Source organism: Anabas testudineus, chromosome 6 (assembly GCF_900324465.2).
Source record: "Anabas testudineus chromosome 6, fAnaTes1.2, whole genome shotgun sequence".
In the NCBI taxonomy this organism is placed as follows: Eukaryota; Metazoa; Chordata; class Actinopteri; order Anabantiformes; family Anabantidae; genus Anabas; species Anabas testudineus.
The window spans coordinates 14,162,453-14,189,168 of NC_046615.1; the positions used below are offsets into that span (position 1 = coordinate 14,162,453).

General features: G+C 39.6%; 3 protein-coding genes across 4 annotated transcripts; 2 read left to right on the plus strand and 1 right to left on the minus strand.

Moving 5' to 3' along the window:
* The first annotated feature begins 34 nt into the window (after positions 1-34).
* On the plus strand, positions 35-6,847 carry cib2 (calcium and integrin binding family member 2). 2 transcript variants are annotated; one of them, XM_026366300.2, is made up of 7 exons: positions 35-155; positions 631-813; positions 1,798-1,832; positions 2,777-2,888; positions 3,875-4,022; positions 4,147-4,342; positions 4,703-6,846. In XM_026366300.2, the coding sequence occupies exons 2-7, from the start codon at positions 763-765 to the stop codon at positions 4,722-4,724; spliced, it is 564 nt and encodes a 187-aa protein (XP_026222085.1). In that variant the 5' UTR covers positions 35-155; positions 631-762; the 3' UTR covers positions 4,725-6,846. The 2 variants fall into 2 exon arrangements, with proteins under 2 accessions (XP_026222085.1, XP_033181925.1); XM_033326034.1 differs by lacking the exons at positions 35-155; positions 631-813; positions 1,798-1,832 and adding an exon at positions 2,530-2,580 and having other exon boundaries at positions 4,703-6,847.
* A 1,336-nt stretch (positions 6,848-8,183) lies between these two features.
* On the minus strand, positions 8,184-12,186 carry LOC113165326 (SH2 domain-containing protein 7-like). The gene is made up of 8 exons (XM_026364735.1): positions 11,879-12,186; positions 11,641-11,783; positions 11,010-11,170; positions 10,243-10,332; positions 9,644-9,809; positions 9,400-9,555; positions 8,613-9,281; positions 8,184-8,529 (listed from the first exon to the last, which is right to left on the minus strand). The coding sequence occupies exons 1-8, from the start codon at positions 11,931-11,933 to the stop codon at positions 8,476-8,478; spliced, it is 1,494 nt and encodes a 497-aa protein (XP_026220520.1). The 5' UTR covers positions 11,934-12,186; the 3' UTR covers positions 8,184-8,475.
* Positions 12,187-14,308: 2,122 nt separating this feature from the next.
* tbc1d2b (TBC1 domain family, member 2B) lies at positions 14,309-26,692 on the plus strand. Its single transcript, XM_026365799.1, has 13 exons — positions 14,309-14,705; positions 15,481-15,631; positions 16,549-16,723; positions 17,918-18,069; positions 18,297-18,550; positions 19,882-20,307; positions 20,516-20,626; positions 20,766-20,962; positions 21,616-22,110; positions 22,194-22,311; positions 22,492-22,677; positions 24,003-24,124; positions 24,338-26,692. Exons 1-13 carry the CDS (start codon positions 14,370-14,372, stop codon positions 24,531-24,533), a joined length of 2,919 nt encoding a protein of 972 aa, XP_026221584.1. The 5' UTR covers positions 14,309-14,369; the 3' UTR covers positions 24,534-26,692.
* Positions 26,693-26,716: the final 24 nt, after the last annotated feature.

Genomic DNA, 26,716 nt, shown 5'->3' on the forward strand with positions numbered 1-26,716 from the left:
GTTAGGTGCTGTTTCTGTGCAACAGGTTCTGGGCGTCAGTTAAAAAAGTTTTGCTCTTGTTAAAGCACAATGAACAAGAACAACACTTGTTATTGGGTGCAGGAATCCTCCTATGCGGATCTCTGGCAACACGGAATAAGAGTTAAATAGTAATGGTGCGTATGCAAATGTGCACACACAGTCTAAACCCACGGGAATGCTGTTCGTTATATATATAGCCTAAATATAATAATATAATAATATATTATTATTATTATTATTATTATTATGTAAACTACTACTTCATTCAAGGATCATAGCACATTTTCCACGAGTGCACAGCTTGCTTTCTTCACCTTACCAGCAGATGCTAGTTCACCAGTTATTTATTTATTTACTTACTTACTTAACTGTTTATTTATTTATTTGCCTGAGGTCCTATTGGCTTGTCTTGGCCCCTGTGGACAGCAGCAGAGTGCTTAAAGAAGCAGATCAGCTTGCACTCCTTGGACTCAGACACCCTCCATTGGCTCCGACACTACTGGACCTTTTTCTGTAGATGTTGTTGTTGTTGTTTTAATTGTGCATCCTCTAAATTTCGAGGTCATGTCGGATATCTCCTCTTAAGCACACTGAAATACTTTTTTTAAGGGTTTGCAGCGTTGTGGACGCGTCCTGTGCGGAGACTTGGACTCCGTGGACCACCTCAATGCCTTTCATTGAGAAAAGGCGTCGGACGTTCAGTGCTGTGAATGTGTACTTGCAACAAATTACTTGATTAAGATGGGAAATAAACAAACAATATTTACCGATGAGCAACTTGATGCCTATCAGGTAAGCTTGCACGTCTGTGCCTGTGCACTTTGTTGCGACCAGATGCAAAATCCTGCTTAAATACATTCACAAATATATTCTTTTGTGTGTGTGTGTGTGTGTGTGTGTGTGTGTGTGTTTTGTCACTTTTGTATTGATCAAGCCTGTAGGTGGTCCTCGACCCCCCAGATATAATGACATGTAGATAATCAATTCCCTCTAGGAGCCATCAGTTTTGACCACACTGTTTAAATATTGACATCGTCTTGCTGGATGAGAAGGTTTTGATTTCATTGCCAACTGCAGGTTGTAGGGCTTGTTGAGTCATAATCTGGGAAGATCTGAGCTTTTGTTTCCTGTAACATTTATTAAGGCGGTCTTATGAAGCATGCGCCTCTGCACAGGTTTATGTGATTAGGTGTGGACTTAATAATTGATGCCAAGCCAGTTTAATATGCTATGAAACTCTACTCTCTGGAGACAGTTAAGTTCTCAAGAGACTCTCTGGTTACTCTCTGCTCTCAATACTGTTCCTTTCTGTTTCTGCCTTTAGTAATTCGTTTCCCTCTTGGGTTCAAAAAGACTTCAGATCTTATTTTAGGATCAGATATTTAAAATGTAAAACCCAGTTTGACTGAGCTATAGTTTTTAGTGATCACTTTGGCTCTGGATCTCAGCTGGCTGCACTCAGATAGGGCTGGGAGCACATAAAGTGTGTGCCAACCAACACATGTATGTCAGACAACAGCAGCAACAACAGTTCCCCTGCCTCCATATTTCTTGTAGTAAGTGGCAGGTAACAACGCTGGCCTACAAAATCATTTAAGAGAAATCAGACACCTTTACTTTATTTACAGTAAGAGTTGATCACACAACTGTAGAGGAAATGTGAGGTTATTTTATGTGACTCACAGATGTGTCATTGACAGCTTCTTAGGGCTCTTATAGAAGGCTTATGTGTTTTTCATGTGTGTGTGTTGACGTGCAGTTTTTCTCTTACTGCAGGACTGTACATTTTTCACTCGTAAAGAAATCCTGAGGTAAGTTTTTGTATTAACTATACCTCTTAAATCTGATGCTGTGCTCATAGATTTACTGTTCATCAGCTGTAAACGACATACATGTATTTCACAACATGTTTGAACCATGAGATCATACACACATTACCAAAATGTGTCTGTACTATATGAAACAGTTCAGAATACATTTGACTCTTGTGTACGCATACGTAAGCCATCTTGCTAGAGAACTCTACTTGGTGCTTAAATTATAATGTGCATTTTTTTTTTTTTATAAAATAACATCTGAGATTGGTTTTACTTCAAATTAGAATTAATAGGTCTCACTTGAAAATGTGATTTGGAATCGTTTAACTGTAATAAGTAACATGTTTCAGGTGTTAAAGATCTAGACGGTTCTGTTGTGTAGCTGTATCAGCCTGTTACCCAAACCTCATGACCTGAAAGTCATGTTGACCTTTTGACTGTGGTGTTGTTTTCAATGCCACCCAGCGAAGTGTCACATTTCTTTCTCTTTCAACGTGTTCAACTTAAATACTAGAAAAAAAGAAAGGTAAATGTTATTGCTTCAGCTATAATCTGACTGGAAAGTGCAATTTCTCTTTTCATGACACCCCCTCTATAAAGACAGAGATAAATTAGACGAATCACTTGCTTTTCTTATTAATGGCAGTAACCTGTGATCACATTTCACTGGTCTTTTGTCATATTTTGTAATATTAAATAAGGATGGGGGTTGTGTCATTCAAGGCAAGCAGGAGTCTTCTAAGTAAGTAGACTTTCTATTCTACGATAAATGAATTTTAATGCAGCATACAATTATAGATTTTTACAGAGTTGAACAGGGAGACAGAAACAGCCCAAAATATAAAAACGAATGGTTTGATCTTGTCTGATTTGTCATCAAACCAGAAGCAGGAAAAGAAACTGAAATGCTCAGAAATAGTTCTTATTCTTTGTTCTAGGTTACACAGCAGATACCACGAGTTGGCTCCTCATCTTGTACCAATGGACTACACCAATGATCCTGAATGTAAATTGCCCTTAGCATTAATTGTCAACATGCCAGAGTTGAAGGTAGAGAAATAGATTTTTTACCTGATTATTGTTTTTCTGTTTATACTGTATTGTAATTACCTTTTGGCTAGTGATATTGGGACATAAATGCGGCACCTACTATTTGTATGGGTCGATGCCTAATCAATACACATATCTAAATGTCTGATGCAGCTTGATGTGCCACGAAACAAACCCTCCTATTTTTAAGCAGTTACCATTTGAAAAGATCATTCAGAAAGTTTATGAATGTTGCATAACATTGCATCACATCCTTAGCCAGGTTGGTGACTTCTTCGTCTGGGTATAGTTGGTCCTCGTCTGTAAAACATCATTGTGAGGCTGTTAAGATGGCAGCAGAAAGATGGAGACCAGTTAAGGCAGAATTATAAGGCCTGAACAGACAGTTAACAGGAGCTCTCTTCAGTTTCATAACCATAAATGCATTACTATTTCATAGAGAACTCGATTTTAATGAGCCGTGTTCAGTCAGCTCGAGTGATTCAGGCTCCACTGATGCGTTTTAGGATATCCAGTGAAATCACTTCACACGACTCAGTTTGAGCTCAAACACGGTATCCATGGTCAGGACAACACATGTGCTTAGATTGCGTACAGTCATAGAGTCAATGTGATTCTACATCTGTTTTGATTTATTGTTTATTTTTTTGATTACAAGCTTTGTCAAATCAGCGAATTACCTGGGAATTACCCGAGTTTATGGCTGAGCAACAGAGAAGAAAATATTAGCTTCACTATGCCCACAATGAGAAGGAGTCAGCTTTTTTTCAGCTGAGCCCTGTGATCAGCAGAATACACCTGGCAGCTTACACCTCTGCACCTTATGTGAAACCAACAACAGCACATATACCGCAGTCATGAAACCAGTGGTTCATGACATTAGGGTGTTTCTCATAAATTTTCTTGTCTTATCTAAACAACATCTCTATAGTGTTGAATATTTACATACTGATGTATGTAAATGTTGTTGTCCTCTTCGTATGTAGGAAAATCCATTCCGTAACAGGATTATCGAGTCTTTCTCGGAGGATGGACAGGGGAATCTGAGCTTCAATGAATTTGTGGACATGTTCTCAGTACTCAGCGAAATGGCTCCTAGAGAGCTCAAAGCCATATATGCCTTCAAAATATACGGTGAGTTCTAAAAGATCGTCTGTGCTTTTTTAAATTTACCAGAACTATTGTACTTATTACTGTGTTATTAGTGTATTATAATATACTGTATTACTGTATTTGCTTTAATTGCCGTGGCCCACAGATTTCAATGTGGATAATTACTTGTGTAAAGAGGACCTGGAGAAGACTCTGAATAAGCTGACAAAGGAGGAGCTGACTCCTGAAGAGGTCGAGCTGGTGTGTGAGAAGGCCATTGAAGAGGCAGATTTGGATGGAGACAACAAACTCTCCTTTGCCGACTTTGAGAATATGATTTCTAGGGCTCCTGACTTCTTAAGGTAAATAAATGTACCTTACATAACCCCCCCCCATGACCATCTAATGGACGAGTGGGTATAGCTTAAAAACCTTTATGCACTGTCCCTTATCCTGCAGCATTGTGTGCTGTCCATGGTTACTTACAGTGTTCACTCTCCAGATGGATGGTAATAACTCTTATCATTTAACTGTCATCTTAACATCACTTTAATCCTCAGCCCATTCATGCAAATAGCCTCACCTTTGTCCGCTCTCACTCAAATGATGAACACATCTTTTACTGATTCCCGTGTCTACAGTATTTTGTTTAAAAAAAAGTCAGGGACTTTACACAGCTATTTCAATGCTAATACCTCATTCTATCTTTCTTTTTGTTCTAGTACCTTTCACATACGAATCTAAGGGGACTCAGGAGTAGAGAGGTCAGCAGTTTGATAAACCTCAGGACTCTCCATGAACCATATCCTTCCTCAATCTCCCATCGTCAGAAATAAGCAAAAGAAACATGGATCATCTCCAGCCTCCTCTCTTCCACTGAAGTCTCCACTGAAGCCAAAATCCTGAGACAGTGAAGTTCCTCACCATAGATGAACGTGTATTTTCCTTTAACCACCCACCAAAGGTCTTGGCCTGGATTTATCTCTTGTTTGGAGAATAGACTTCTTCTTTTTTACTGAACAATGAAACAAAGAACCAGACTCTGGATTGCTGCTAACAGACTACATTCAATAATACAGAAAAAGCTAATCTACCTGTGTTTCAGATTTGAAACTCCACACAAGTCTTCCTACAATGACACAGTAGTTATTCAGTCTTTATAAGGCTAAAAACAAGGTTTGAAGTGAAAGCACAACGTTACTATTAAGGGCACACAGATATTCTATAGGCTTATTAGCTATGCAGTATTTGCACATGCGGTGTATTGCTTTTGTGTGTGCTTGTGGAACTGGAACATAACAACAGTCAGATGTTAATGTTCTCCAGTTATATGAAGGGCTCTGTGATCTGAATTCATTTTCATCTTTTGCCACAGCCGTTGTCATGAGATGTTAGTTATAGATGTCCTTTGGACATACATTTGACAGTTTCTTTTCATGTGAGTTTGGATGTTACTTTGAATAAATGTTTTGTTCTTTTTGTTTTGGGTGAATAGCTTAGTCAAACAAACGTGTGGTTTATTGCTGTTTCTGAAAAAGCATGAAACAACATGTAAATACAGGAGGTTACTCGCAAGTAACTGGTCTGACCTGCAAATTTTATTAGTTCCGCACTGTGCCTTATATGCATATAACCACTTTAAGTCAGCCCACCCACCCATGATGATCAAAGAGTGTGCATGGCAGGAAATGACTGTGCCTCTGCATAGCCCATCTTATGCCTTTAATAACGTCTTAATGTGGTCATTAAGCGTGAGCTGCCTCAGCATTCATATGCATACATCTATACACAGTTAATGTCAGGGGAAAGCTGGAGGAAATGATGTTGCTCAGCTAGTTGATGATTAACAGGTTTGGTGTCTGGGCTGTAAAGTACAGATTTGCATCAGGTTCGGTGTACTGTGTTTTTGTTACAGATCATGTTTTCAGTTGAGGTTGCACTAGCGAGTCATGCATGTACAAATGGATGCTGGGTAGAGTATTTGCAAACTGTTTCTTTAGCCACTAAGATGTTAAGGTCATGGCTGATGAGAGTCACAGTGGAGTAATCTCTATATCTGTGTTGTCAGGTGCAATGCAAATAAACATAACCAGGTTAATTGGTGATGAAATCGGAGAAAAGTGGCGTCATTACAATGTGGAATATGGGACGCTAGCTGCAGGCTACAACATAACAGGCAACATACATACATCTATACATGGACTCCTTTCTTCTTTTCTGTTACATTTAAGTTGTTCCCATAACAAACAAAACAAGACATAAACCTTTAAATAAACATTTAGAAGCTGGGATGGTCTAGGCCAGGTCGACCCTGCACTTACAGTTTCTGATTGGCTGATCACACCTGGTTTAGGTAATCCATGGTAGGATGGGCAGTTATACCTGGAAAAAACAAGCAGGGCTGTGGTGAGGGTCATGTTGGCAAATGATATGTCTATCTTTATTTTTTTATTTAAGCAGTGTGCTATCACTTGGCTGCCACTTAATTCATCCTTTCATTATGTGCACTTGTCCTTATGAGGGCAGTTTTAAACACTCAGGGTAATCCAGTGCTGATTGTGTGGTTTCATTAATTACTGGTCTCACTGAGAACGTTTGTTAATTATGCTTCCAGCAGGGAGACTTCTGGTGCACTGTGATACTGAGGCTATAAAGCAGCCATTACTGTCAACAACTGTTTCCAAGGTTGAGAGGAGCCAAACTGTGTGTGAAACTCCCATTTTCTCTCCATTCCTCTCCATGGGACACAGTTTGTTTAAAATTGAGCTGATTTCAGAGAGAATAATGATGATGACAGTGGAGGATCCACGAACTCTGCTTGTTCTTAAAATAAATGAATTGTTTATAAATGGTAAAATGGTATCCATCATTAATGTGACATTCATAATTATTAGTGAATGGATTATAATACACACAGATACACCTTCATAAAGCTTAAGTTATATCAGTACTAACTACTGATAAAGCTTTTAATTTACTTAATACTTTTTTGTTCTCCATGGAGCAAAAATTATGCCTAACAAATATGCATACCAAACTCCACCTGCTCATCTCAACTAGTATTTCTGTGATCAAGCATAAACCCTCAAGCTTCAGCATGTCTTCAAGAGTTTTAAGCACAGGCTGTCGAAATGGTTCATACTTTTATAACACACTGTAAACATAGTTTCATTGAAACGCTAAAATGTACTTTTAAAAAAAAACTGCAGCATATAAAGTGCTTATGAATTTAAATGCTAAATTGCTGGAGTTAATGTAATTTTCACTTCTATACCGTATCACTACTACTACTATTTCTAGTGTTTTGCTCATTTTGTATAAGCCTACTGTGGTGTGTATTGTTAAAGTGCTATTCACAGGTGCAGAAACCCACTGATGGCATATCCTGGTTCATATTTAATAGAGGAACCCCCTTATTTCCTTATTTCTATCGCTCATATGCTACAAAACAGTAAAACAATAATACGTTTTCTGTATTTTTATTGGATTGCTTGTGAAAATGACTATGGCCACAGAAAGCATTCCATTAAACAGATGAGCTTTTGAGGTCTTTGTTTTCTTGTAGTTTTACTGGCCTCACTAAAACTATAATTGGAAATGAAAAGAGCAGATAACATGATAATTCGCCAACTGACATTTCAACATCTTTGACCCATTTCCCCTGTGCTGCTGCATCTAGACACTTGAAATCAATATGCAAATTATGCTTCCTGTGAATAAAGGGCAGCAGACTCATGAAGGCTTTGCTTCGTTTCCACTTTCAAATACTGTAGTTCCCTGAATCAGTATAATGGAATCCTGTTTCACTGGGATGGAATTATCTATTGCATCGCAGTTTTTTGGTTACTTGGTACTCGATCACTACAAACACACTAAATTGTCAATAAATTGGACACTGTTAAACTACTCCTTATTTTCTGTCCTCATTTGTACTGTATTTATCATGAAGAATAGTTATTTTTATGTTATTTATTGCTGAACGTTGCCACCCTGTTCCTCTCATATTGAATTAACAGCCCCACATCTTTCATCCTAGTGCACCCAGGATTAAAAGAGCAGCTACAGTAATAATGTAAATGAGGTCATTATTTTGTGATCTTGCAGCCTCAATCATCCTTATCTAACTGCATGGTTTCTATTTAACATAAAATGCTGGCTGCCCATTTTTGCCTGTAATTATGAATCAGAACACACTCAAGTCTCTAATTTATGGATTTTCTTTAATGGCATAAATTGTTTTGTGAAATTCCAGTAAATAATTTGTATTTCATTTAGTACATTGGCTAACGTGTGGAAAAGAAAATACGTCATCATTTTTAAATAAATAATTAACAAGCAAAAATTACAGTTTGTTTACATTGACATGGACATGTAGGATTCATGTTGTATATTATATAAAAAAGAGTTGTCACATTGTGTATATTAACAAATAGCACGGTAGTGTAAGTTTAACATAAGTAAACATTTTCTTCAGGTGCTGGTACAGATGCCAGCTTCACCATTTCCTCTTGGCATCAGGAAAGAGCCACTTCCATTTCCCGTTGTCATTCTGCAGGAAGTAAATAAATGCAATTAATATTTTGAACAGCTTTTGGAGAATGGAGTAAAAAGCATTTAGACTATGCTACTAACCTTTGTGGGCTTGGGTCTGATTTCTTCCAGAGGCTCATACATGTTGCTGTTTGGTTTAGCATTGGCTTTGTCCTCGTTCCCAGGAATCAGCTCATATGTGTTGTCCTGAGGGCAAAGGGCTTCGTTCGAGACCTCAGCATACACTGAATTACAATGGTGACCTGATGTCATTGATCTTGTCTCAGATGATGTAGCATGTGGGCTGCCGGGCCTACCAGCCAGATGATACACGGCACTGTCACTAATGTAGTCCAGACTGTGGCTGCAGCTCTCCTCTGACGGTGGGACATAGCTAGTGGCTTGTCTGTTGGGCTTGGGGCAAAGTCTTGGTGGTGTTTGTGGGGGTGCACTCAGCCTGTAATACTGCTCCCTCTCAGAGGTGCTGTCCAGAAGTGGTAGAGATCTGCTCTTGCTGCCTGCTAGCAGACTGAGCTCGGAATAAACACAGTCTGGTGAAGATGGAGGACTACACCGTCTGATCTCATTCTGTTGTAAGGTTGTGGATCTCGGAGTCTTTCTTGGATTATTTCTATATATTATTTCCATGTTTTGGGATCTTGGTGTCTCCCTGGATGATTGCTTGTTGAGGTAAGCATACAAAACCCCATCTTGATCATTCAGAGGGGCACTATCAAAGTGTCTGCTCCTGCGAGGAAGAGGTGGTACTGCCTGTTTCACAAAACAAGATATATTATATAGATATATATATATAATATATATGTATATTAATCCAGTCACAATTTCAGCATAACAAATAGATTAGAGAAAATGGATGGACTGTACTAACCTCTAGTGTCTTGTTGTTCTTTGGTGTCTGTGTAGGTGTGTGCTCTGAGGCCACGTTAGTATGTTGTCTTTGTTCACTCTTCACAGCTCTGACAGCAGCCACAGGTTTTTCTTTAGGGTTGACCTGGATGATGTCATACAGCTCTTCATTCAGCTCCTGCAAAAAAAAAAAAAGACAGCAATTAGACCATCAAACTTGATCCATGTTAAACTAAGAAAGAACATAAAAAGGAGATTTGTCTCACCTCAAAGCACGAAGACGTCAGGTACTCTCCAAATGGCTGAATCGGTCTCGTCTTGTAGAATTCTATGAGATCAGACACTGTGCCGTGTCTGTTAGTGTCTCCACAGACTGCGAAATGTCCTGCTTCACTTTGATTTATCACAAAGTGTCGACACCTATCCCTGCCTCTGCAAAAGGACAAAAAAGTTTGTTAAGACATATGAATTTTATTGGCTGAAAAATTAAAACAAATACCGGTAGTTTAGTTGACAGAACCAAAACAATATGTGGTTAGTGCAATTTTTAAGCCTTGAATATTCACTAGTATAGTAAGCAACTAAAGAACGTAAGTCTTAAAAATAAAAAAAACAAACTAGTACAACTTTATTAACAATGTTGATTACATATACATTTTATGACTCATAGAAGCATTATTAATTTCTAAAGGTTATTTGTGCAGCAACACATGAATATTACATGCACACAAGTCTGTAATATATAAACTGAATAATATTCTGGGGGCCTAAAGTCAAAATTGCCTCAAAAGAAGATGAGCTGACTGTAGCTGTAGAGTGCCTAGATGACAATATAATCGCCATTTTTGACTAAATCAGTACTTACTTATAGGACAGTATGTATCCGATGGCCTTATCACTGAGACGGATCAGGAAACAGCCCACCTCCTTTTCTTTAAGTATTTCTTCGGCATCCCTGCAGACAAACCAAGACAGACTTTGAAACTCAATCTTCCTAACTTTTTATTACGTGTTTTCCGAAAGTCCATTTGGCACAAGATTACAGGAACAGAGAGGTACATTCTTCAAAAAAGGCGGATAATGTAATTCAGCTTGGAAATTACACTGTATGAAAGGAAACTGCATGCCCTTTCCATAAACCTGTCACTAGCAATACTCAGCTTGTGACGTAACTGTCCTTTGTACGTTTTTTTTTTTATGTAGGTGTCTGTCAGAGGAAAGGACAGTAGGTGAGTGTATGTGGGTGTGTTACAAAGTGGACACTTTCCATCAAAAAGAAAAAGTTTGTTGAATGTGAAACTAGACAACGTATAGACATAGTTTCAGAGCTAAACTTAACATTTAACATCTGCTTTACTCAAGTATAACTGCTTCTGCTATACAGGCTGTATATCAATTTTAAATAAAATGAAATAAAGTAGAGTAATAAACTACAATACATACATGTATCCTCTTTATTAGGCTACATATGAAATAAATTATTAACACATTTGTGACAAATGAAAATAAACATGAACAGGCAAGTAGTTTAAAATAGGGCAACTTTACACTGCCGAATGTTATTTCCAGTTTTTGCTAAATACACTAATACTACTAATTAAAGTTTGCTCTGTTTCCTTAATATTTACTTACTTTCTGGTGATGAAGCCCCGGAACCAGCTGGGAAAGAAGCCATTGTGGATGATGAGAGGCACCTGAGTCTCTACAAACCACTTTGATGCCAGTTCCCTGAGTCTTCCTTCAGTTCCCTCAGTAAATGAATCCATCTGTGGTTGCTCCATCTTTGTTCGGCCCTAATCAAAGCCACAGCGAAGACTATCAGAATTCATGGCCGCGGATGCAGTGAGGCTGTATTATAACAGTCTAATTTGCTTATTTTCCTGGAGGCGTCAACCAGACACTAAAAACAGCTCAATGTTCTAATTGTTGATGTGAAAAGCTGGTTCTACATAAAAAAACCCTGGATACCCTGGTCCTTGTCCCACTTTTAGTTACATTTCTCAACAAATATTGTACTTTATGTTTAATTTAATCACATTTTTTAATAATTACTATTAATAATAGTATACTCCAAGAAACCTGTTTAGAATCCACTGTGTCCATTTTCGTTTTAATAATAAAAACGTTTTTTACATTTGCATTAACTTCAGCTGTAATTTCACAGTGTAATGTAAAACTAATTATGTACTGTTATTTGAGATACATGGTTAATACCTTACTCATTACTTATTAAATCGGTAAATAAGACCAATGCAATCCTTACCTTGAAACAAAATGTCAGACAAGTCCTGAGGCAAAGTGATTTCGGATGTTTCAGATTTTTTGTCCTTGACCCTGAGATGTGACAGATCTTTTCAGATCTGGGTTTCTGTTGTCTGTACACTGTGCAGCAATTCCTTTCAGCCTCTGGAGAAAGAATAAAAATCGACAATGCCTCTTTAGTCTCATTTAAATGTAACAGCTCAAACACTTTTCTTAGACGTGTCAGGTGCAGAACATACCTCTCCTTGAGAACAACAGGGTGTAGTTTGAACCTGGAGTCATTTCAGCCGTCATTGATATGCTTCTCTCCCCTTGTGAACAGTTTGTAATCTACAGTGTTCTGAGGGAGTGTGACCCTATGGGAGATATAGACAGATGACATTTAGAATTACACACATTTTTCCACCAGTTTGGAAAGCAGTGCTGCTCGGCAACGGCACAGAGGAGTTCATACAGCTCATTTGCATGAATAGACGGCTAAAGGCTGTTGAACAAAAACAAGAGCTTCCTGAAGAGAAACGGAAAGTAAGCTGTACAGAAACTGTGGTTTGTGCGCACATGAGTGCATTTGGTTTGCAAGAGGAGAATTTGTACCCACAGACTGTGCGATTACTGTAGTAATGGGAGGTATGTTGCGTCAGCAGTTGATCTTTTGTGTTCTCTGACTTGGGTTTGCAATAACTACAGACCATGATTGCTAAGGTGGGAGAAAATGTGTAAAAGAATGGAAATGTTTGGGAAGATAAACAAAACCTAATATAACCAGATATTCCCCAACCCTCTTATTTTGAAGTTGTCCTAAATGGGGCTAACTTATTCCCCCCATGGCTAAGACAGTCACCATGAATCACCTGTGTTAGTTTCAGCTCTGTGACGAGCAGTAGGAACTCCCTGTGGGGGAGATAACCAGAAACAGCCTGTGTCATACTGAACGGGATGAGACTGGATTTCAGAACTCCCAAACACTGCTCCAACTTCGATCTCAGATGACACCACTGCTGTCTGTGTGCAGCTGATTACACAGTCCCTGAATTGTACAGCTTTTATTTATATAGGTATATATATATAGTTGTGTTATCCGTGCACTAAGCCAACATTTATCCATAAAATACATACAGTAAATATGTTCCATGTATGACTAAGTATTGCTACAGTAACATGACGAAGAATTTCACCATCATCTCAACAGTGCTGTCTGTCTTTTAACTGTCTTTGTGAGTCATTATTTACCTCTGGGGGTGTGAACAGGTTTGGGGTCAAATGTTATCAACCGTTCCATGTATGTAAAGACATTTATCCTATAGTACGTGTAGTACATAACTGTGTGCATAATGAGTGTGTTAAGAGCATAGATGTACTTTATTTACAGGGACTAGGAGGTGAACTGGTAGAAGAAAGGAACTTGAGTTATCAGACATTTAGCAGACAAATGTCTCTAAGATTTTTTATCAGTCTTCTGGCGACATACTTGGGAGGGGGAGGTGAGTCTTTAAAAGGTCACATGTCAGTTAACGCCTGTGAAATGTCATTACAACAGAACCACAGCACTTTTACTTTCTTCAAGCCTTAGGGTAAAACAGACATCCTCACAAACACGATTAGGTCAATCTTATGATAATACAACTGAAATGCTCTTATTGTACATTTAGTAGACATTATAGGTGGTTTCTGAATCATAGTGCTTTGTATAAAAAAAGTAAACTTAATTTCATTCATGAAGGAGAGTAAATTAAAAATGCATTTCCAGCTTGTCCTACTTGTTGTGTTCACATGATGCAAATATAAATGCTATAGTATAATATCACCATCAACCATTGCTCATTAACCATTAAAGAAAAGAAAATGTTCAGGTGCTTGAGTTGAATTTCCACTTTATGCTACTTTATATTTTTACCCTACAACATTTCAGAATAATACTCCACTCAGGCCAGCCTTCCCATGCACCACCATGCTCTGTTCAGGTGACATTCTCCGGTTATGAAACTACAATATATTGCTACTGAACCTAATCAACCAGCAACACTGACCTTCTCTGATTGGCTAGAATAAAAGGGAAACGTCTACATTACTGGGTCTGAGTCTGGATCATAGAAGTCTTTGATGGCACTTTTCTCTAATAAAATATGTCCTGAAGCAGAGCCGTGTCTATTTAAATTAATATATAAACAAAAAGTTACATACGGTAGCTTTATGTTTTTACACAAAACCTATAAGTAGTTGATAAAAGATGGTACTGTTATAGATGACAAGGTCCTGTTAGTCTAGTCTATTATTAACAAGTACTTTTACTGGACTATTTGTGGATACTCTGTTTATTATCATTGTGTACTTTCATAAAATCATAATTAAAAAGACTGTAACTGAGTACTTGTGTTATTTTGTGTCAGATCTTCACTGTAAATGTCGATTTACAGGTGAACAGATTTAATAGGAACATTTAATTATCACTTCAAAGTGTTAATTAATTGTCCAATGTGAGGTTTTCATATTCTTTATCTCTTTGGTTCATGCTCAGTTTGTCAAACACCACCACCAAGCGGCACCACTGCGCCACACACACACACACACACACACACACACACACACACACACACACACACACACACACACACACACACACAAAATGAACTACATTTCCCATGTCTTCCTGTCCCAGAGGCAGCCAGTCATGCGGGTGGAAACAGGAGTGGGCATCCGCTCGGCTGCACGAAGAAGAAACTTCGAGGGAAGATGTATGAAGAGAAGGATGGTACCGACACGAACTCTTGCCCGCGGATTGTGGCCTCCAGGTCTGTGGATGTGGCCGAGGTCGAGTCGGGGAAGGAGCAGACCTCCAAGCTGTGCGGCTACTTGAACAAACAGACCGGCAAGGGACCTCTGAGGGGCTACAAGACGCGCTGGTTCGTGTACGATCCGAGGAAATGTTATTTATATTACTTCAAGACTCCTCAGGATGCGCTGCCGCTCGGGCACATCGACATAGGCGATGCGTGCTTCAGCTACGATGTGGAGGGGGAAGAGGGTCAGTTTGAGATCCGCACGGCCGGAAAGGAGTTTCTCCTGAAGGTAACAACTTTTCAGCATGTTCATGACTAGTTTGCAACGCAGCCATATGTCACTTCTGTTCAGACACACCCATTCTGTGTGTCTTCAGTCTGAGCTTTGTTTTTACGCACACATGCGTCTGTTTCTTCTTGCAAGGATGCGATTGAGCACTTTTACCAAAATGTCGTTAGGGGATCAGTGCATTTGGACTTCTTTAATTAACAGCTGTTTTGTCCCAAACCCACCGTCAGCCCCGTGTTTACACTCAGATATCTTTAGACTGTCATTCAAATCCACATGAGCTCATCCGCACTCGTGTCTCCTGCGCTTTGGAAAGGGTCGCTGCAGCTCATGTGATGGTGCCTTTACTGTCATATGACTGTGACACAGGTGCCTCTGGTTTCACTCAGACTGGCTGGCTGTCTGTTTAAGGCTGTGTGTGGTTTGCAGCAGAAGGTGCGAGTGGTTGCAGGGCCAACAGCTTGAACAGCCCGAGGCCGGAACTGAGACTGAAACAAGGGTCTGCGCTCGTTCACATGACGGATCATAATAGTAACCTGTCACAAGTGCTATAAGGATGCTTTGTATATTTATTCCACAGCTGTCCATGCAATAATGTTGATGGTTGAGTTGTCTTTAACCTTTGATCTTTAGCCTGTCACTGACTTGTGTCAGCAGTGTTCAATGATCATGTTTAGTAGCTTATAAAACGCTTATGCGCTTATAAAAGAGTTAATGCTTTGATTACATGTGTCCAAGTGAGCATCCTTGTATAAATGCATGTTTGTATTTGTAGGCGCCCAGCAGACAGGTGATGCATTACTGGCTCCAGCAGTTGCAACAGAAACGTTGGGAGTACAGCAACACACGAGGAAGTGGCCAGAGAGACAGCTGGAACTCCCCGACTCTGGCCTACTCCTCCACTGGCCTCGTGGGCAAAGACAATGGTACGCACACACACACACACATAATCACACACACACACAGACAGACACATCCAGGAACCACAAACAAGCAAACACCTATATCTGATGGATTAACATTTGCATAAGTGCTGCAAAAGCCCATGATGCAGTGGTTATGTCAAATATTAATTAAATGAGAAAGTGACAAAGTGCAAAAGATAAATGTGCAGGTACAGGAAAAACGTGAAATCAGCCGTTTCAGTAATGTGTCCTTCATTTGAATTTTCCCCCTAGCCATAGAGATTAAATGTTTTATGTACTGTAGCTTCTTGTGAGTAACTAGTAAAAGATTTACAGTAGTATTAGCTACCGACCGCAAATGATGTAGATGTAGCACACCCAAACAAACCACGTTGGAACATGTGCAAACATCAACCTAAATAAAATTTGCTGAATTAATTAAAGCTGACAAAGGTTTAGACAGGATGAAAGGATTTGTTTCCTCTTGTCTGAATATGTTCAAAGGTTTTATGAGAGCAAAAAAATGTGTCCCATCGTTTCCATACTTAAATTGCAGTGCAACAACAGCTGGCTGGTGGCCGCTGGTTTCCCCCTCCTGGGTGTGACAACAGCAACACAGCTGGTGGTGCCTGTGGAGCTTCTTATGCAATATTCCCACACTTTCCTAGCTAATTTCATCCATAGAGGAGTAGGAGGTTATATTTAGCATGTTATCTGAATGCCCCTTGCTGTGTTTTCTGATGGGTTTTGCTCAGGAGCCCACAGACGACATCCTGCTGTGACGTATTCTGGTTAACTGAAAACATTACATTATTTTGGAATTCATTCAGGGTCATCACACTGATTTTCCCTGCAAACAGTAGACGTATCTAAGGTTCTGCGAAAGATTAGTTGCTGCGTTGCCATTATTGTCTTTAACTTTGTCTGTTGTGTTTCAGATACCTTCGTCTTTGAGAAGCTAAGTGACAGCATGGAGCAGGTCCGCCACGACTTTGCCATGGAGACAGAAACGGGTGGCGGGGGACCGGCTGGGATCCAGTTATCCAGAGGACCCTCTGCTGTGTCCACAAACCCCCTCAACTTCTCCCTTAAAAACTTTGGTACAGAACTCAGGTATGGCTAAATGAAAGCATTTTGTAGTTTTCATAGTTTTAAAAACACAAGTTAATTCTAAACTCATTGTTTTGGATCCTTGGCAAACAGGCATAACTAGTTTGTCTGCTACAGTAGGTGCCCTAGTGGAGCTGTAATGAGGAAGCAAAACACCTCTTCAGTTGTTGCTGAAGTTGATTTCAGTAGAGGAAATGGTTATATTGAAAGTTCACCACTTGCTCTAATAAGCAGCCATCAACAGTTCCCCTTCTGGCCATTTAACACATCTATTCAAATGATGGTACACATGCTGAAAATGCTAAAAATGTGACATGTGGATTGGAATTTGCTTGGTTCGCTTAGTGAGCTGCACAGGGATCTGGAGTGCTTGAGCTGTGATGTCTCTGCATGTCTCCATATCAGTCTGCTTTGCTTCGTATGACTCCATGATGAAATTAGCTCTTCACATTTTCATATGCGTGAGTTGTTTGTAAATGTAGAACATATAACCCGCTGCGTTACGATATTTAGTTGTTTCACACAACTGCAAACTAGTTCTTAGTAGAAGACAGTTTGACAGTTTGGGATCAGCACAGATGGACCTGAAGCTAAAAAGAAATGTAATATTCAAATGTTAAGTTGCACATAGTTGGTTTTGTGACCTCTGTAGTCAGAACAGTGTATCTGCTCTTTCACATGTGCGTGAATTGAAAGGCTGAAACACATATGGTGTAGACGAGGTGTGAGGCAGATAAGAGCCCTATTATGCTGCGCACAGCTAAGTGGTCATGTGTTTCCAGTAATCTAACTTGTAAATGTGTGAAGGTGTGTCACATGTTTTAGTTACAGTCATTTGCATACCCTGTTATTCAAAATTGACTTCTTACTTCACATTTATTGTTTTCTATTTGGTTCTTTAGATGATTATTTTTGATTAGTGTATGACATGCATCTATTACTTAGGAAGTTCAGCTGTATTGTGTACATTGTAATCGCTCCATATTTGCAGTGTTGTGATCCGTATATGAGGGAAAGTGGTGAGGACAAACAACAACAAAAGATATTTTTGTGTTGTTGGTTCCTAATGGTACAATTAGCATTGTGTCCTTGATGCCTGATGCCTGTGGAATTCAACAGCTTGTACATAGTAACAGTTATATTGTAACAGTAAAAGCAGATTTGGCTTTATGCACTCTCCTGTTTCTGTGCTGACAGGAACTCCATGTCTTCTCTGCGGACGGGCAGAGGAGGCGAAGGCAGGCGCAGTGTGTTTTACACCGGCAACCACAGCGCAGAGGAGTGGGAGCTGGTCGATGCACCGCCTAAAGACTTTTGTGAACCGAAGCATCAGTCAGACACACACAGGCGTATGTCCACTTGTTTCCTCAGCTGCCCTTAGATTCCAAAGAAAATTACTTTTTATGGTGTCATTGTTTCAGCCACTTGCCCAGCACTATGACTCATTGACAAAGCAATGTGTGTTCCAGGTTTTTGTGCTTACATTCGCTTCCCTGAGTCACTTGCATTGCTTAATTTAGTTCGTGTGTGTTACCTACACATAGGAATCTAGTGATGAAATTCTCTTCTGCTTCAGATTCCTTTGGATCAACATTTACTTTTGACTTTGGGCGCAACCCAGCACGATCTAAGAGGCTCTTACTTCGAGACATGATTGGCCCTGGGAGGTTTGGCCGCACCTCTGAAATACGGAGTGCTGAAAGCTCACCAGTGGAGTTTAATGGTAGCAAACCTCTGGACATGCAGCTTCGTGTCCAGAGCCAACAGGAAGAACTGAGCCGCATGCAGCAGGAACAGGCCAAACTCAGAGAGGAGCTGGCCAGCCAGAAGGTACAGTTATATCCCTTTCAATGTTTCAACCAATGTGATGGCATTTGGAAAAGAAATTAAATAGATAGTTGTTGTACATGGTCAGTGATAGATAGATAGATAGATAGATAGATAGATAGATAGATAGATAGATAGATACTTTATTGATCCCCAAGGGGAAATTTTGGTGTTGCAGCAGCCATTACACACAAAAACATTGAACATTAAGTAACATGATCTACACAACAATACACGAGACACAGTACAAGAATAAGTGAGTAAAGTAGACTAAGCTTATGCTAGTGGTATTCTTACTTTGTGGTATTGCTGTGCATTAGCCTCGATGTACAAATCTGGAAATTTCGTGCTTAATCATGTGGAAATTACCACAGACTGGTTTGCTTTTACTATAACTTCTGTACATTCATACATAATTCTGATGCTCTCACCAATACAGGAAGACAGCAAATGTTTAGTCATGCTTAAGCAAGAAACAAGGAAACAGCAGTTCTCCTAAGAATACAACTGTGCCCTTCCCTGTTGTTCCTCTCTGTTCTTGTTTTAGTGTTTTGACAATAACTGATAGGTCGTAATTGGCTGCAGTGCTAGCCAGATGAATAAATAATATATTAAATAGACGTGTGTGTTTCTGTGGTGAGGTCGTTTACTGCCAGCCCACAGTTTAGCAGGAATTAACTGAGTAACTGGGTTAGCTGACTGTGTGTGTGTGTGTGTGTGTGTGTGTGTGTGTGTGTGTGTGTGTGTGTGTGTGTGTGTGTGTGTGTGTGTGTGTGTGTGTGTGTGTGTGAAAGCTAAAATTAAACTGAACTTATCAATCACATTAGACCAACATTAAAGGGTTAGTTCAGCTGACATTTTCTGACTCTCACTTGTTAACCATGTTCATGATTTTTTAATAAAACGTTTGTAGATAAATATGTTTTATTTGGAAGAAACAGCGTTGTGAATACAGATTTATTGTTTTTACCTTTAGATCAGCCACTGATGCACTGTGTCTAAATAATGTTGTTATAAATTGAACTTATCACTCTCAATATAAAGGTTTTTGTAGTGTGAAAATGCAGCTGTGCTACTTTAAATGTTTGTTTTTGTGATGTTTACAGCTTCTTTGTTTAAGCCAGGCTATTATGGGACCTGTGAGATAATAGATTATATTGAAAGACTTTACACAGTAATACACACAATGACGTACCTTCAACATGGACCTTAAACTCTCAATGCCCAGATATTGTATAAATAAGGAAATGTTAAACTTAAATTAAAAAACAATTATATTAAATTGTAGTTGTTGTTTGCTGAAATGTTGACCAAACATTTTCTTTATCAACCAGGAGCTGGTTCGACTTTTGCAGCAGACTCTAAGGACATCACAGTGTGAAAGGCCGATGGTGCACCGTCCAGCCGCAGCTCAAGATTCAGCTGCACCCACAGACCAGACTCAAACTTTAGTAGCAACTCAGGAAGCGATCACCCAATTGGAGGCCCTGCTCCAGGAAAGAGACAGACAGATCCAATCCCTGTGTGGGCACATGGAGCGTCTCGCCCTGGAAAAAGAAAGCCTGCAACTAGAACTGAAGGGCCTAAAGATTAAGGTGGGGGAGATTAATGACCAGCTGGGGATGCTCATGGAGACCATCCAGGCTAAGGACGAAGCTATCATGAAGCTATCGCAGGAAATCCCAGAGCAGAGCGCCAGTCTAAATGACAACGGTTCACTATCTCCTAACAAAGTGCAGCAAGAGTTCGACGTCCTCAAGGTATAGAAAGAAACACTTACACCACACCTTTAGTTGATGGAAGTGACAAAGCTGTACATCATGAAGTGTTGAAGCATTCATGATAAAGAGGAACTAGAGTGTGATTGTTAAACTAGTATTGGATTCTTCTATGATTTGTTTATGTTGTAAGTAAATTCTTACTATGATTAACTGAACATAATAGTATGTGTATTTTCTTCATTTTCAGGACAGTCTGCAGGGCTACAAATCCCAGAACAAGTTCCTGAACAAAGAGATCCTAGAACTCACGATACTGCGGAGAAATGCAGAGAGCAGAGAAAAAGCTTTAGAAGCAAAGGTGTTACCTTTTGTTTGTTGCATTACTTCTAATAGAAACTCTATCTAGTCTGTCTACCTTGTAGGGGAAATCTATATTAGCTGATGACCACTAAACCAAATACAGCAACCTAAAACCTCTCCTCTTTGCTTTGCTGCAGTACACGGCCCTGGAGGCCAAGTTATGTCAGGTGGAGAGTAAGTATCTTGTGCTGCTTCAAGAAATGAAGACTCCGGTGTGTTCATCTTCAGAGCAGAGCCCAGCACGTGAGGTCATTTCCAGGTTATTAGAGGATGCTCTGCAGGCAGAGAGCCCCGACCAGCAAGAACACCCAATCTTCAAACCAAATACTGTTAGGTATGAGCTGTGCCAAGGGCCTTGTGAATAAATGCTTTTGTGTTTTGTCCTTTTTAAAAGCATGCAAAAATATTTCCTCTGAAAGTAAATTATTTTAAATGTTTATTTGAATGAATTCACTTGAAAAAAATCACGTTCAGCATGTTAACAGTTACACTTTTTTTTGCAGAGACAGCTGAGTGAGCGTTTAACACTTCATGCACGGCTGCACAGTAGTTGAAAAATACCACTTAATGAAACTTAGAATGCAAAAATGTCATTAGTGTGAAAAAACATGCATTTCTATACAAACAATTTTTTTTACCTAAATTCAAACAATTCCAGAACACATCATGTTTTATCCATTTTAGCAGAGAAAAATATATATATCAGAAGCCTCTACACCTGTTTTGCCTGTACTTATGTTTTCTTGACTGGAAACTCTGATTATTGTTATGTAGGTCTCTGCTGTTATTGCCATGACTCCTGTGCAAGAACAGGCATGTTTATTTTGGACCTGTCAAAATATATTGTTAGGAATTTAATAAATTCCTTTATGGTGAAGACAGATTGAGCAAATGTAGGCACCCCACAAATATTAGGAAGTCTTGCACTTAATGAAATATCCGTGATTGATGATGATTGTCTCTCTGCTCTCTCTGATTTCATGTTAGTGAGTATGATGTTTATGGCTTCAAGACGGTTCCTGAGGAGGAAGAGGAAGAGGAGAAACTGGTTGCGAAGGTGAGAGCTCTGGAGCTCAAGTCACTCTCCATGACGGATCAGGAGGTGTCTGTTGGAGTAAAGTGGGAGAACTATCTGGCCAGCACCATGAACAGAGACCTGATGCGCTCTCCTGAGCTCAAGGCCCTGATCCGCTGTGGTGTTCCCCACGAGCACCGCTCCCAGGTGTGGCGTTGGTGTGTCTCCTTTCATGTCAAGAAGTTTCGAGACCACTTGCCACCAGACTATTATGAGACTCTTCTTAATGTGGCATGGGAAAAACCTAATCCAGCCTCGAAGCAGATTGAGCTGGACTTGCTGCGTACATTGCCCAACAACAAGCACTACGCCTCTCCCAGTGCAGGCGGCATCCAGAAACTCAGGAATGTCCTGATCGCATTCTCATGGAGGAATCCAGATATTGGCTATTGCCAGGGACTAAACAGGTACTGGAGGGGGTGTAGTTTCTCTCCTCATCATTCTACCATTATGTGCCCTCTAACCTTTTTATTGCATGCAATTTCCTCAGGCTGGCAGCCATTGCCTTGCTTTATCTGGACCAAGAAGATGCCTTCTGGAGCCTTATAGCCATTGTGGAAGTCTTCATGCCAAGAGATTATTACACCAAGACTCTGCTAGGCTCACAGGTAAACACACTGAAGGGTTAGACAGTATTCTAACGCTGAATGACGCTGAAGAGGGACAACTTGCTGCCTTCTTACCACAGTTAAATGCCTCCTCTGGTACTGTCTGTAACTGTGCCCACTGCTCATGACTTAACAGAGTAAGAAAGCAGTCCAATAGTTGTTGTGGTTGTGTCTGTGCAGGTTGACCAGCGCGTGTTCAAGGACCTGATGTGCGAGAAGCTACCCCGGCTCCATGCACACTTTGAGCAGTACAAGGTAGACTTCTCTCTCATCACCTTCAACTGGTTCCTGGTGGTTTTTGTGGACAGTGTGGTGAGCGACATCCTCTTCAAGATCTGGGATGCCTTTCTGTATGAAGGTCCAAAGGTAAGCGGTAGATGATCTGATCTCACATAGCCTGATTTCTGTCTCAACATGCTCTCAGAGTCTGCAGAAAAAATGAAAAACAAGATAATGAGACTTTGAAAGTTGTGATAAAAGACATTCTGTTGGCCGAGTTCAAATTAGTCTGCCTGTATAGATGTAGGTCTGATTAGTTTTCTGGTTGGATGAAAACAAGTTCCCACAAGTGCACATTTATTGTTGTTGCTAAATGACCCCGCTGGGCCTCAAACTTGATCCCCACCAGCAATTGTGCTTGAATTGCTCCAGATCTCTAATAGCCTGACAAAACTGAGTTATAGCAAAACACCAACATTAAGCTGACATTATTTATTATCTTTTTTAACAACGGATCAAGTGCTTATGTGTAATGGAAAAACTTTAACTCATTGTGATAAACCCACATTAAATTATGTCCCTACTCTGTGGTTTTAGCTTGTTGTTGTGGTTCTATGACCTACACACTCTGCTCTCATAGACCTAATCTACAACTGCAGCAGCTGTGCTCTAACAAAACTATGATAAACCAACCGTACACTATCTGACCAGCAACTAATAGCAGACATAAAGTTAGCAACCCCCTGCTGAAAAGTCAAACACACTGAACTAAAGAGAGATATTTTTGTATTTTTGTAGTATTAGCACTTTGTAGTTTTGGCTTATTAGGAAGTTCAAGACCGTGTAAATAGTTAATATAAATAAATGTTCTACTCCTCTAGAACTCCTCTAGATGACATCATGTGGAGTTTTTCAGCTAGAAGTGGAGAGATGGTTTAATTTGGGGAGGGTAGAGGGAAGTTAAATACCATTCATGCACATGTTCTCTCCAAACTAGAAAAATAGGAAGTGGGGTTGAAATCGGTGAAGTCACCATCTGAAGTTGTTGCAGCAAACATGTTAGCAAACAGTTTGCTATTTACACATCCAACAGATATTGAGAAATATCTGAAATAACCTGAACATAACTTCAATGTTCACTTTCCTTTGCTTTTATTTCCAGTCTTTGTGAACTTCTGTAGAAATATCTGGCTCTTTGGCTACTAAATGCTCCTCTCTGTTCATAAGGTAGTGGCTGACTTTGTCTCTCTGTCGTTTAATGCTGAGCAAGTAGTGCTCACTGGTAGTTGAAGAGCTTTTTCATAGAAAACCTCTGTTGATCGAACTATTGCTGTGCTCAGATATTCCTCCAAGAGCAATAGATACTACCTTGAATGAGTGTAGCACATCAAGGGGCCAATGTGTTATTGTATCCAGTTGCCCGAGAAAGTCGAGGTGAATTTCAGCTCTTTGATCATTTTTTTTCTCCACAGATCATATTTCGCTTTGCCCTCGCTCTCTTTAAGTACAAAGAAGAGGAGTTTTTGAAGTTACAGGACTCCACAGCCATCTTCAAATATCTTCGTTACTTCACACGCACAATCCTGGATTCAAGGTACAGATACTGCAGCTTGTTTTCCATATGAACGTGTTATTTCTGCAGTAACTAAGGTGGAGTAGGATAATGAACCTTGGAACAGCCAAGTCTAAAGTCTTTACGTCTTAAATCTGAACGTTACAGGGCATGCTGAACAATAGAAAGCTGTTACAGGAATATGTCTTTTTTTTTTTTATTATTATTATTTTTATTATTCCCTTTTTTTTCCAGGAAGCTGATGAACATCGCATTTGTGGACATGAATCCATTCCCCATGAGGCAAATCCAGAACCGCCGTTCTTTCCATCTGGAGAAAGTTCGCCTGGAGTTGACCGAGCTGGAGGCAATCAGACAGACCTTCCTCAGGGAAAGGGAGACAAATCAGGATGGACGGAGCTTCGTCAGTGATGATGAGGAGGATAATTAACCTTAGCTGACTGAGCTCATTTCATCGCTGTGTAGTTTAAGTATGAAGAGAACGTTGTCTTTCTGCACGCCAGTGATGCGTTTTACTGTTGTAAAGGGATTTTTTTCTTTTTCCCAGTGTTGATCTTTGCATCTGCACTGGAACAGTCAGTCAACAGGACCAATACATTACAGACCAAATGGGCTTTTTATCAGTATTCCTGACAGGCATGTATGTAAATGCCTTATGTGCTGTGTGCTATGTTTACGTGATGGCCAAAATAGCAATGTCCTATGATTCTTCATCCTAAAATGCCAAACTCAACATTTATAGTCCAAATCAGTATTTTGTTTTTTTCTTTTGATAGTTGGCAGTTTTTGCCTGCTGAAGGAATTGTTTTTAATTGTGTTTTCATTAGTTTTCTTTATGCTTACTCTGCCTCCAGTTTCTCTCATAAATATCTTAGAGTTGTTTACGTAAACATCTTTTCTATCCACATTACCACTCAACAACAGATGTTTCGTGTCTGAACCCTGTGTCTCTTCATGCACGTGAATCACTCATGCTGAAATTCAGATTTTGCTGAACGTCTTAGAGCCTTCGCATCAAAGTGTTACTCCAATATTGTACATATCATTCCAGCTTAAAGGTGTGTGTTTGTGTATTTTGGGGGAAGGCTGATATTTGTTTGTCTCAGGATTTAGATTTCACGAACTAAAGATGCACGAATGGAGCCATCATACTGTCGACCGCATTGTCTTGAATAGAAGTCATGTTGGTCAGATTTCAGTTTCAGACCAGTTTATCTGGCTGCATTTGGCAGTATGACTCTTAACATTGACAAATTAGTACAACACATAAACATACATTTCTCAAATGTTTTCAAAGACATATCTGAAAAGTTCTGTTTTGCACTTTGATTTGTACTTAAACTTTATACTAACGTAACGTAGCAGCCACAGGATTTGTTTGCAGAATGTTCCAATGCATTTGGCTTTAAAACGACATATCAGTAGCTCTCTACGAATGATTAACCCACTTTATGATCTGATTATATTATAACTACCCTATAATCTGTGTATTTTATTAGCCCTTAAAATGTTCCTGCCTCCGATTACTGCTGCAGAAGGGAGCTGACTTGTGTTTGTGTTGCTTTTATTTTCAACAAAGTGCTGTTTCTCCCACTAAAACCTACACGTATTTGCATTAATTGTCCAGAGTGTGGCAGTATAACATTTATCTATCCGCATTTCACCCGCTCTGCTTCACACTCACACAGTTTCATTTTTCAAGGTCTATAATACTGTGTTTCAGCTTGGAGTCAGTCTCGTTATTGTGCGAAAGTGGAAACATGATTTGCAATCTCTGAGGTTTTTAAAGAGATTTGTTAACGTGTGTGTGAGATGTTTCCTTCTTTGATATCCAGGTACTTAGAAATTACCTAGAACTGTGACAGTATTCTTTATTACACTTCAGTAACTCCCTCACAAATATAAAAACCATGTTTACATCTGGTTGAATTTACAAAAGAGGGACAAGTACGTTTTTTCTCACTTTGTCTTTCCTCTCGTGTGCTGATGTATTGTTTACAACCAGCTGCAGCTTTTCCTTTTTGTTTGATTAGTTACGAAATCAACCACCTTTTTACATCTTTGACACTTCAACTTGTGAACAACTAGCAGCATTGCTCTTGATGTGATGATGGAAATGAAAAATGAGCTGCAGACTTTCACAGTGAATTTGTTTTCATCACGAGAGCTGGTCTCTCTAGAATCCAAATTGTCCTGCTTGATCATTTTAAGAAAGACAGTTGTGTTCTCTCCACACTTATTTCGCTAAATGGTACACACACTAGGTTTCAAAGTCTTCTCATGTTTCAGGACAGGCCCTTTTATTATAAGCCTGGTGTGCATTGTCCATGTCTTCTGTCATGTTACTTTCACAATAAATAAGCTATGTTTTCTCTTTTTTCCTTTTGCTTTCCCAGCAGTATATTGCACCAGTGTATGATGACTTCAGAATATCATAGGGCACTTCACCTTTTATATGTAAATCTCCATATCTTGTCCATTGTTAATCGTATGATTTAAGATAAAAAGTGCATGTCTTGTATGTTACAGACGAAAGTATGGACCACTGAATGTTTTGATGACAAATTCAATAAACAGAGGTTGCCTGAGTTGGTTGCGTCTCATCTACAGGTG

Coding starts and splice junctions, on each gene's coding strand:
- LOC113165326 (XM_026364735.1), bottom strand. CDS start 11,933: ATGACGGCTGAAATGACTCCAGGTTCAAACTACACCCTGTTGTTCTCA. Junction 11,784..11,878: donor CCTGTTGTTCTCAAGGAGAG/GTATGTTCTGCA, acceptor TTCTTTCTCCAG/AGGCTGAAAGGAATTGCTGC. Junction 8,530..8,612: donor TCAGACCCAAGCCCACAAAG/GTTAGTAGCATA, acceptor TACTTCCTGCAG/AATGACAACGGGAAATGGAA.
- cib2 (XM_026366300.2), top strand. CDS start 763: ATGGGAAATAAACAAACAATATTTACCGATGAGCAACTTGATGCCTAT. Junction 814..1,797: donor AGCAACTTGATGCCTATCAG/GTAAGCTTGCAC, acceptor CTCTTACTGCAG/GACTGTACATTTTTCACTCG. Junction 4,023..4,146: donor ATATGCCTTCAAAATATACG/GTGAGTTCTAAA, acceptor CGTGGCCCACAG/ATTTCAATGTGGATAATTAC.
- tbc1d2b (XM_026365799.1), top strand. CDS start 14,370: ATGTATGAAGAGAAGGATGGTACCGACACGAACTCTTGCCCGCGGATT. Junction 18,551..19,881: donor AGGAGCTGGCCAGCCAGAAG/GTACAGTTATAT, acceptor TTTATCAACCAG/GAGCTGGTTCGACTTTTGCA. Junction 24,125..24,337: donor CGCACAATCCTGGATTCAAG/GTACAGATACTG, acceptor TTTTTTTTCCAG/GAAGCTGATGAACATCGCAT.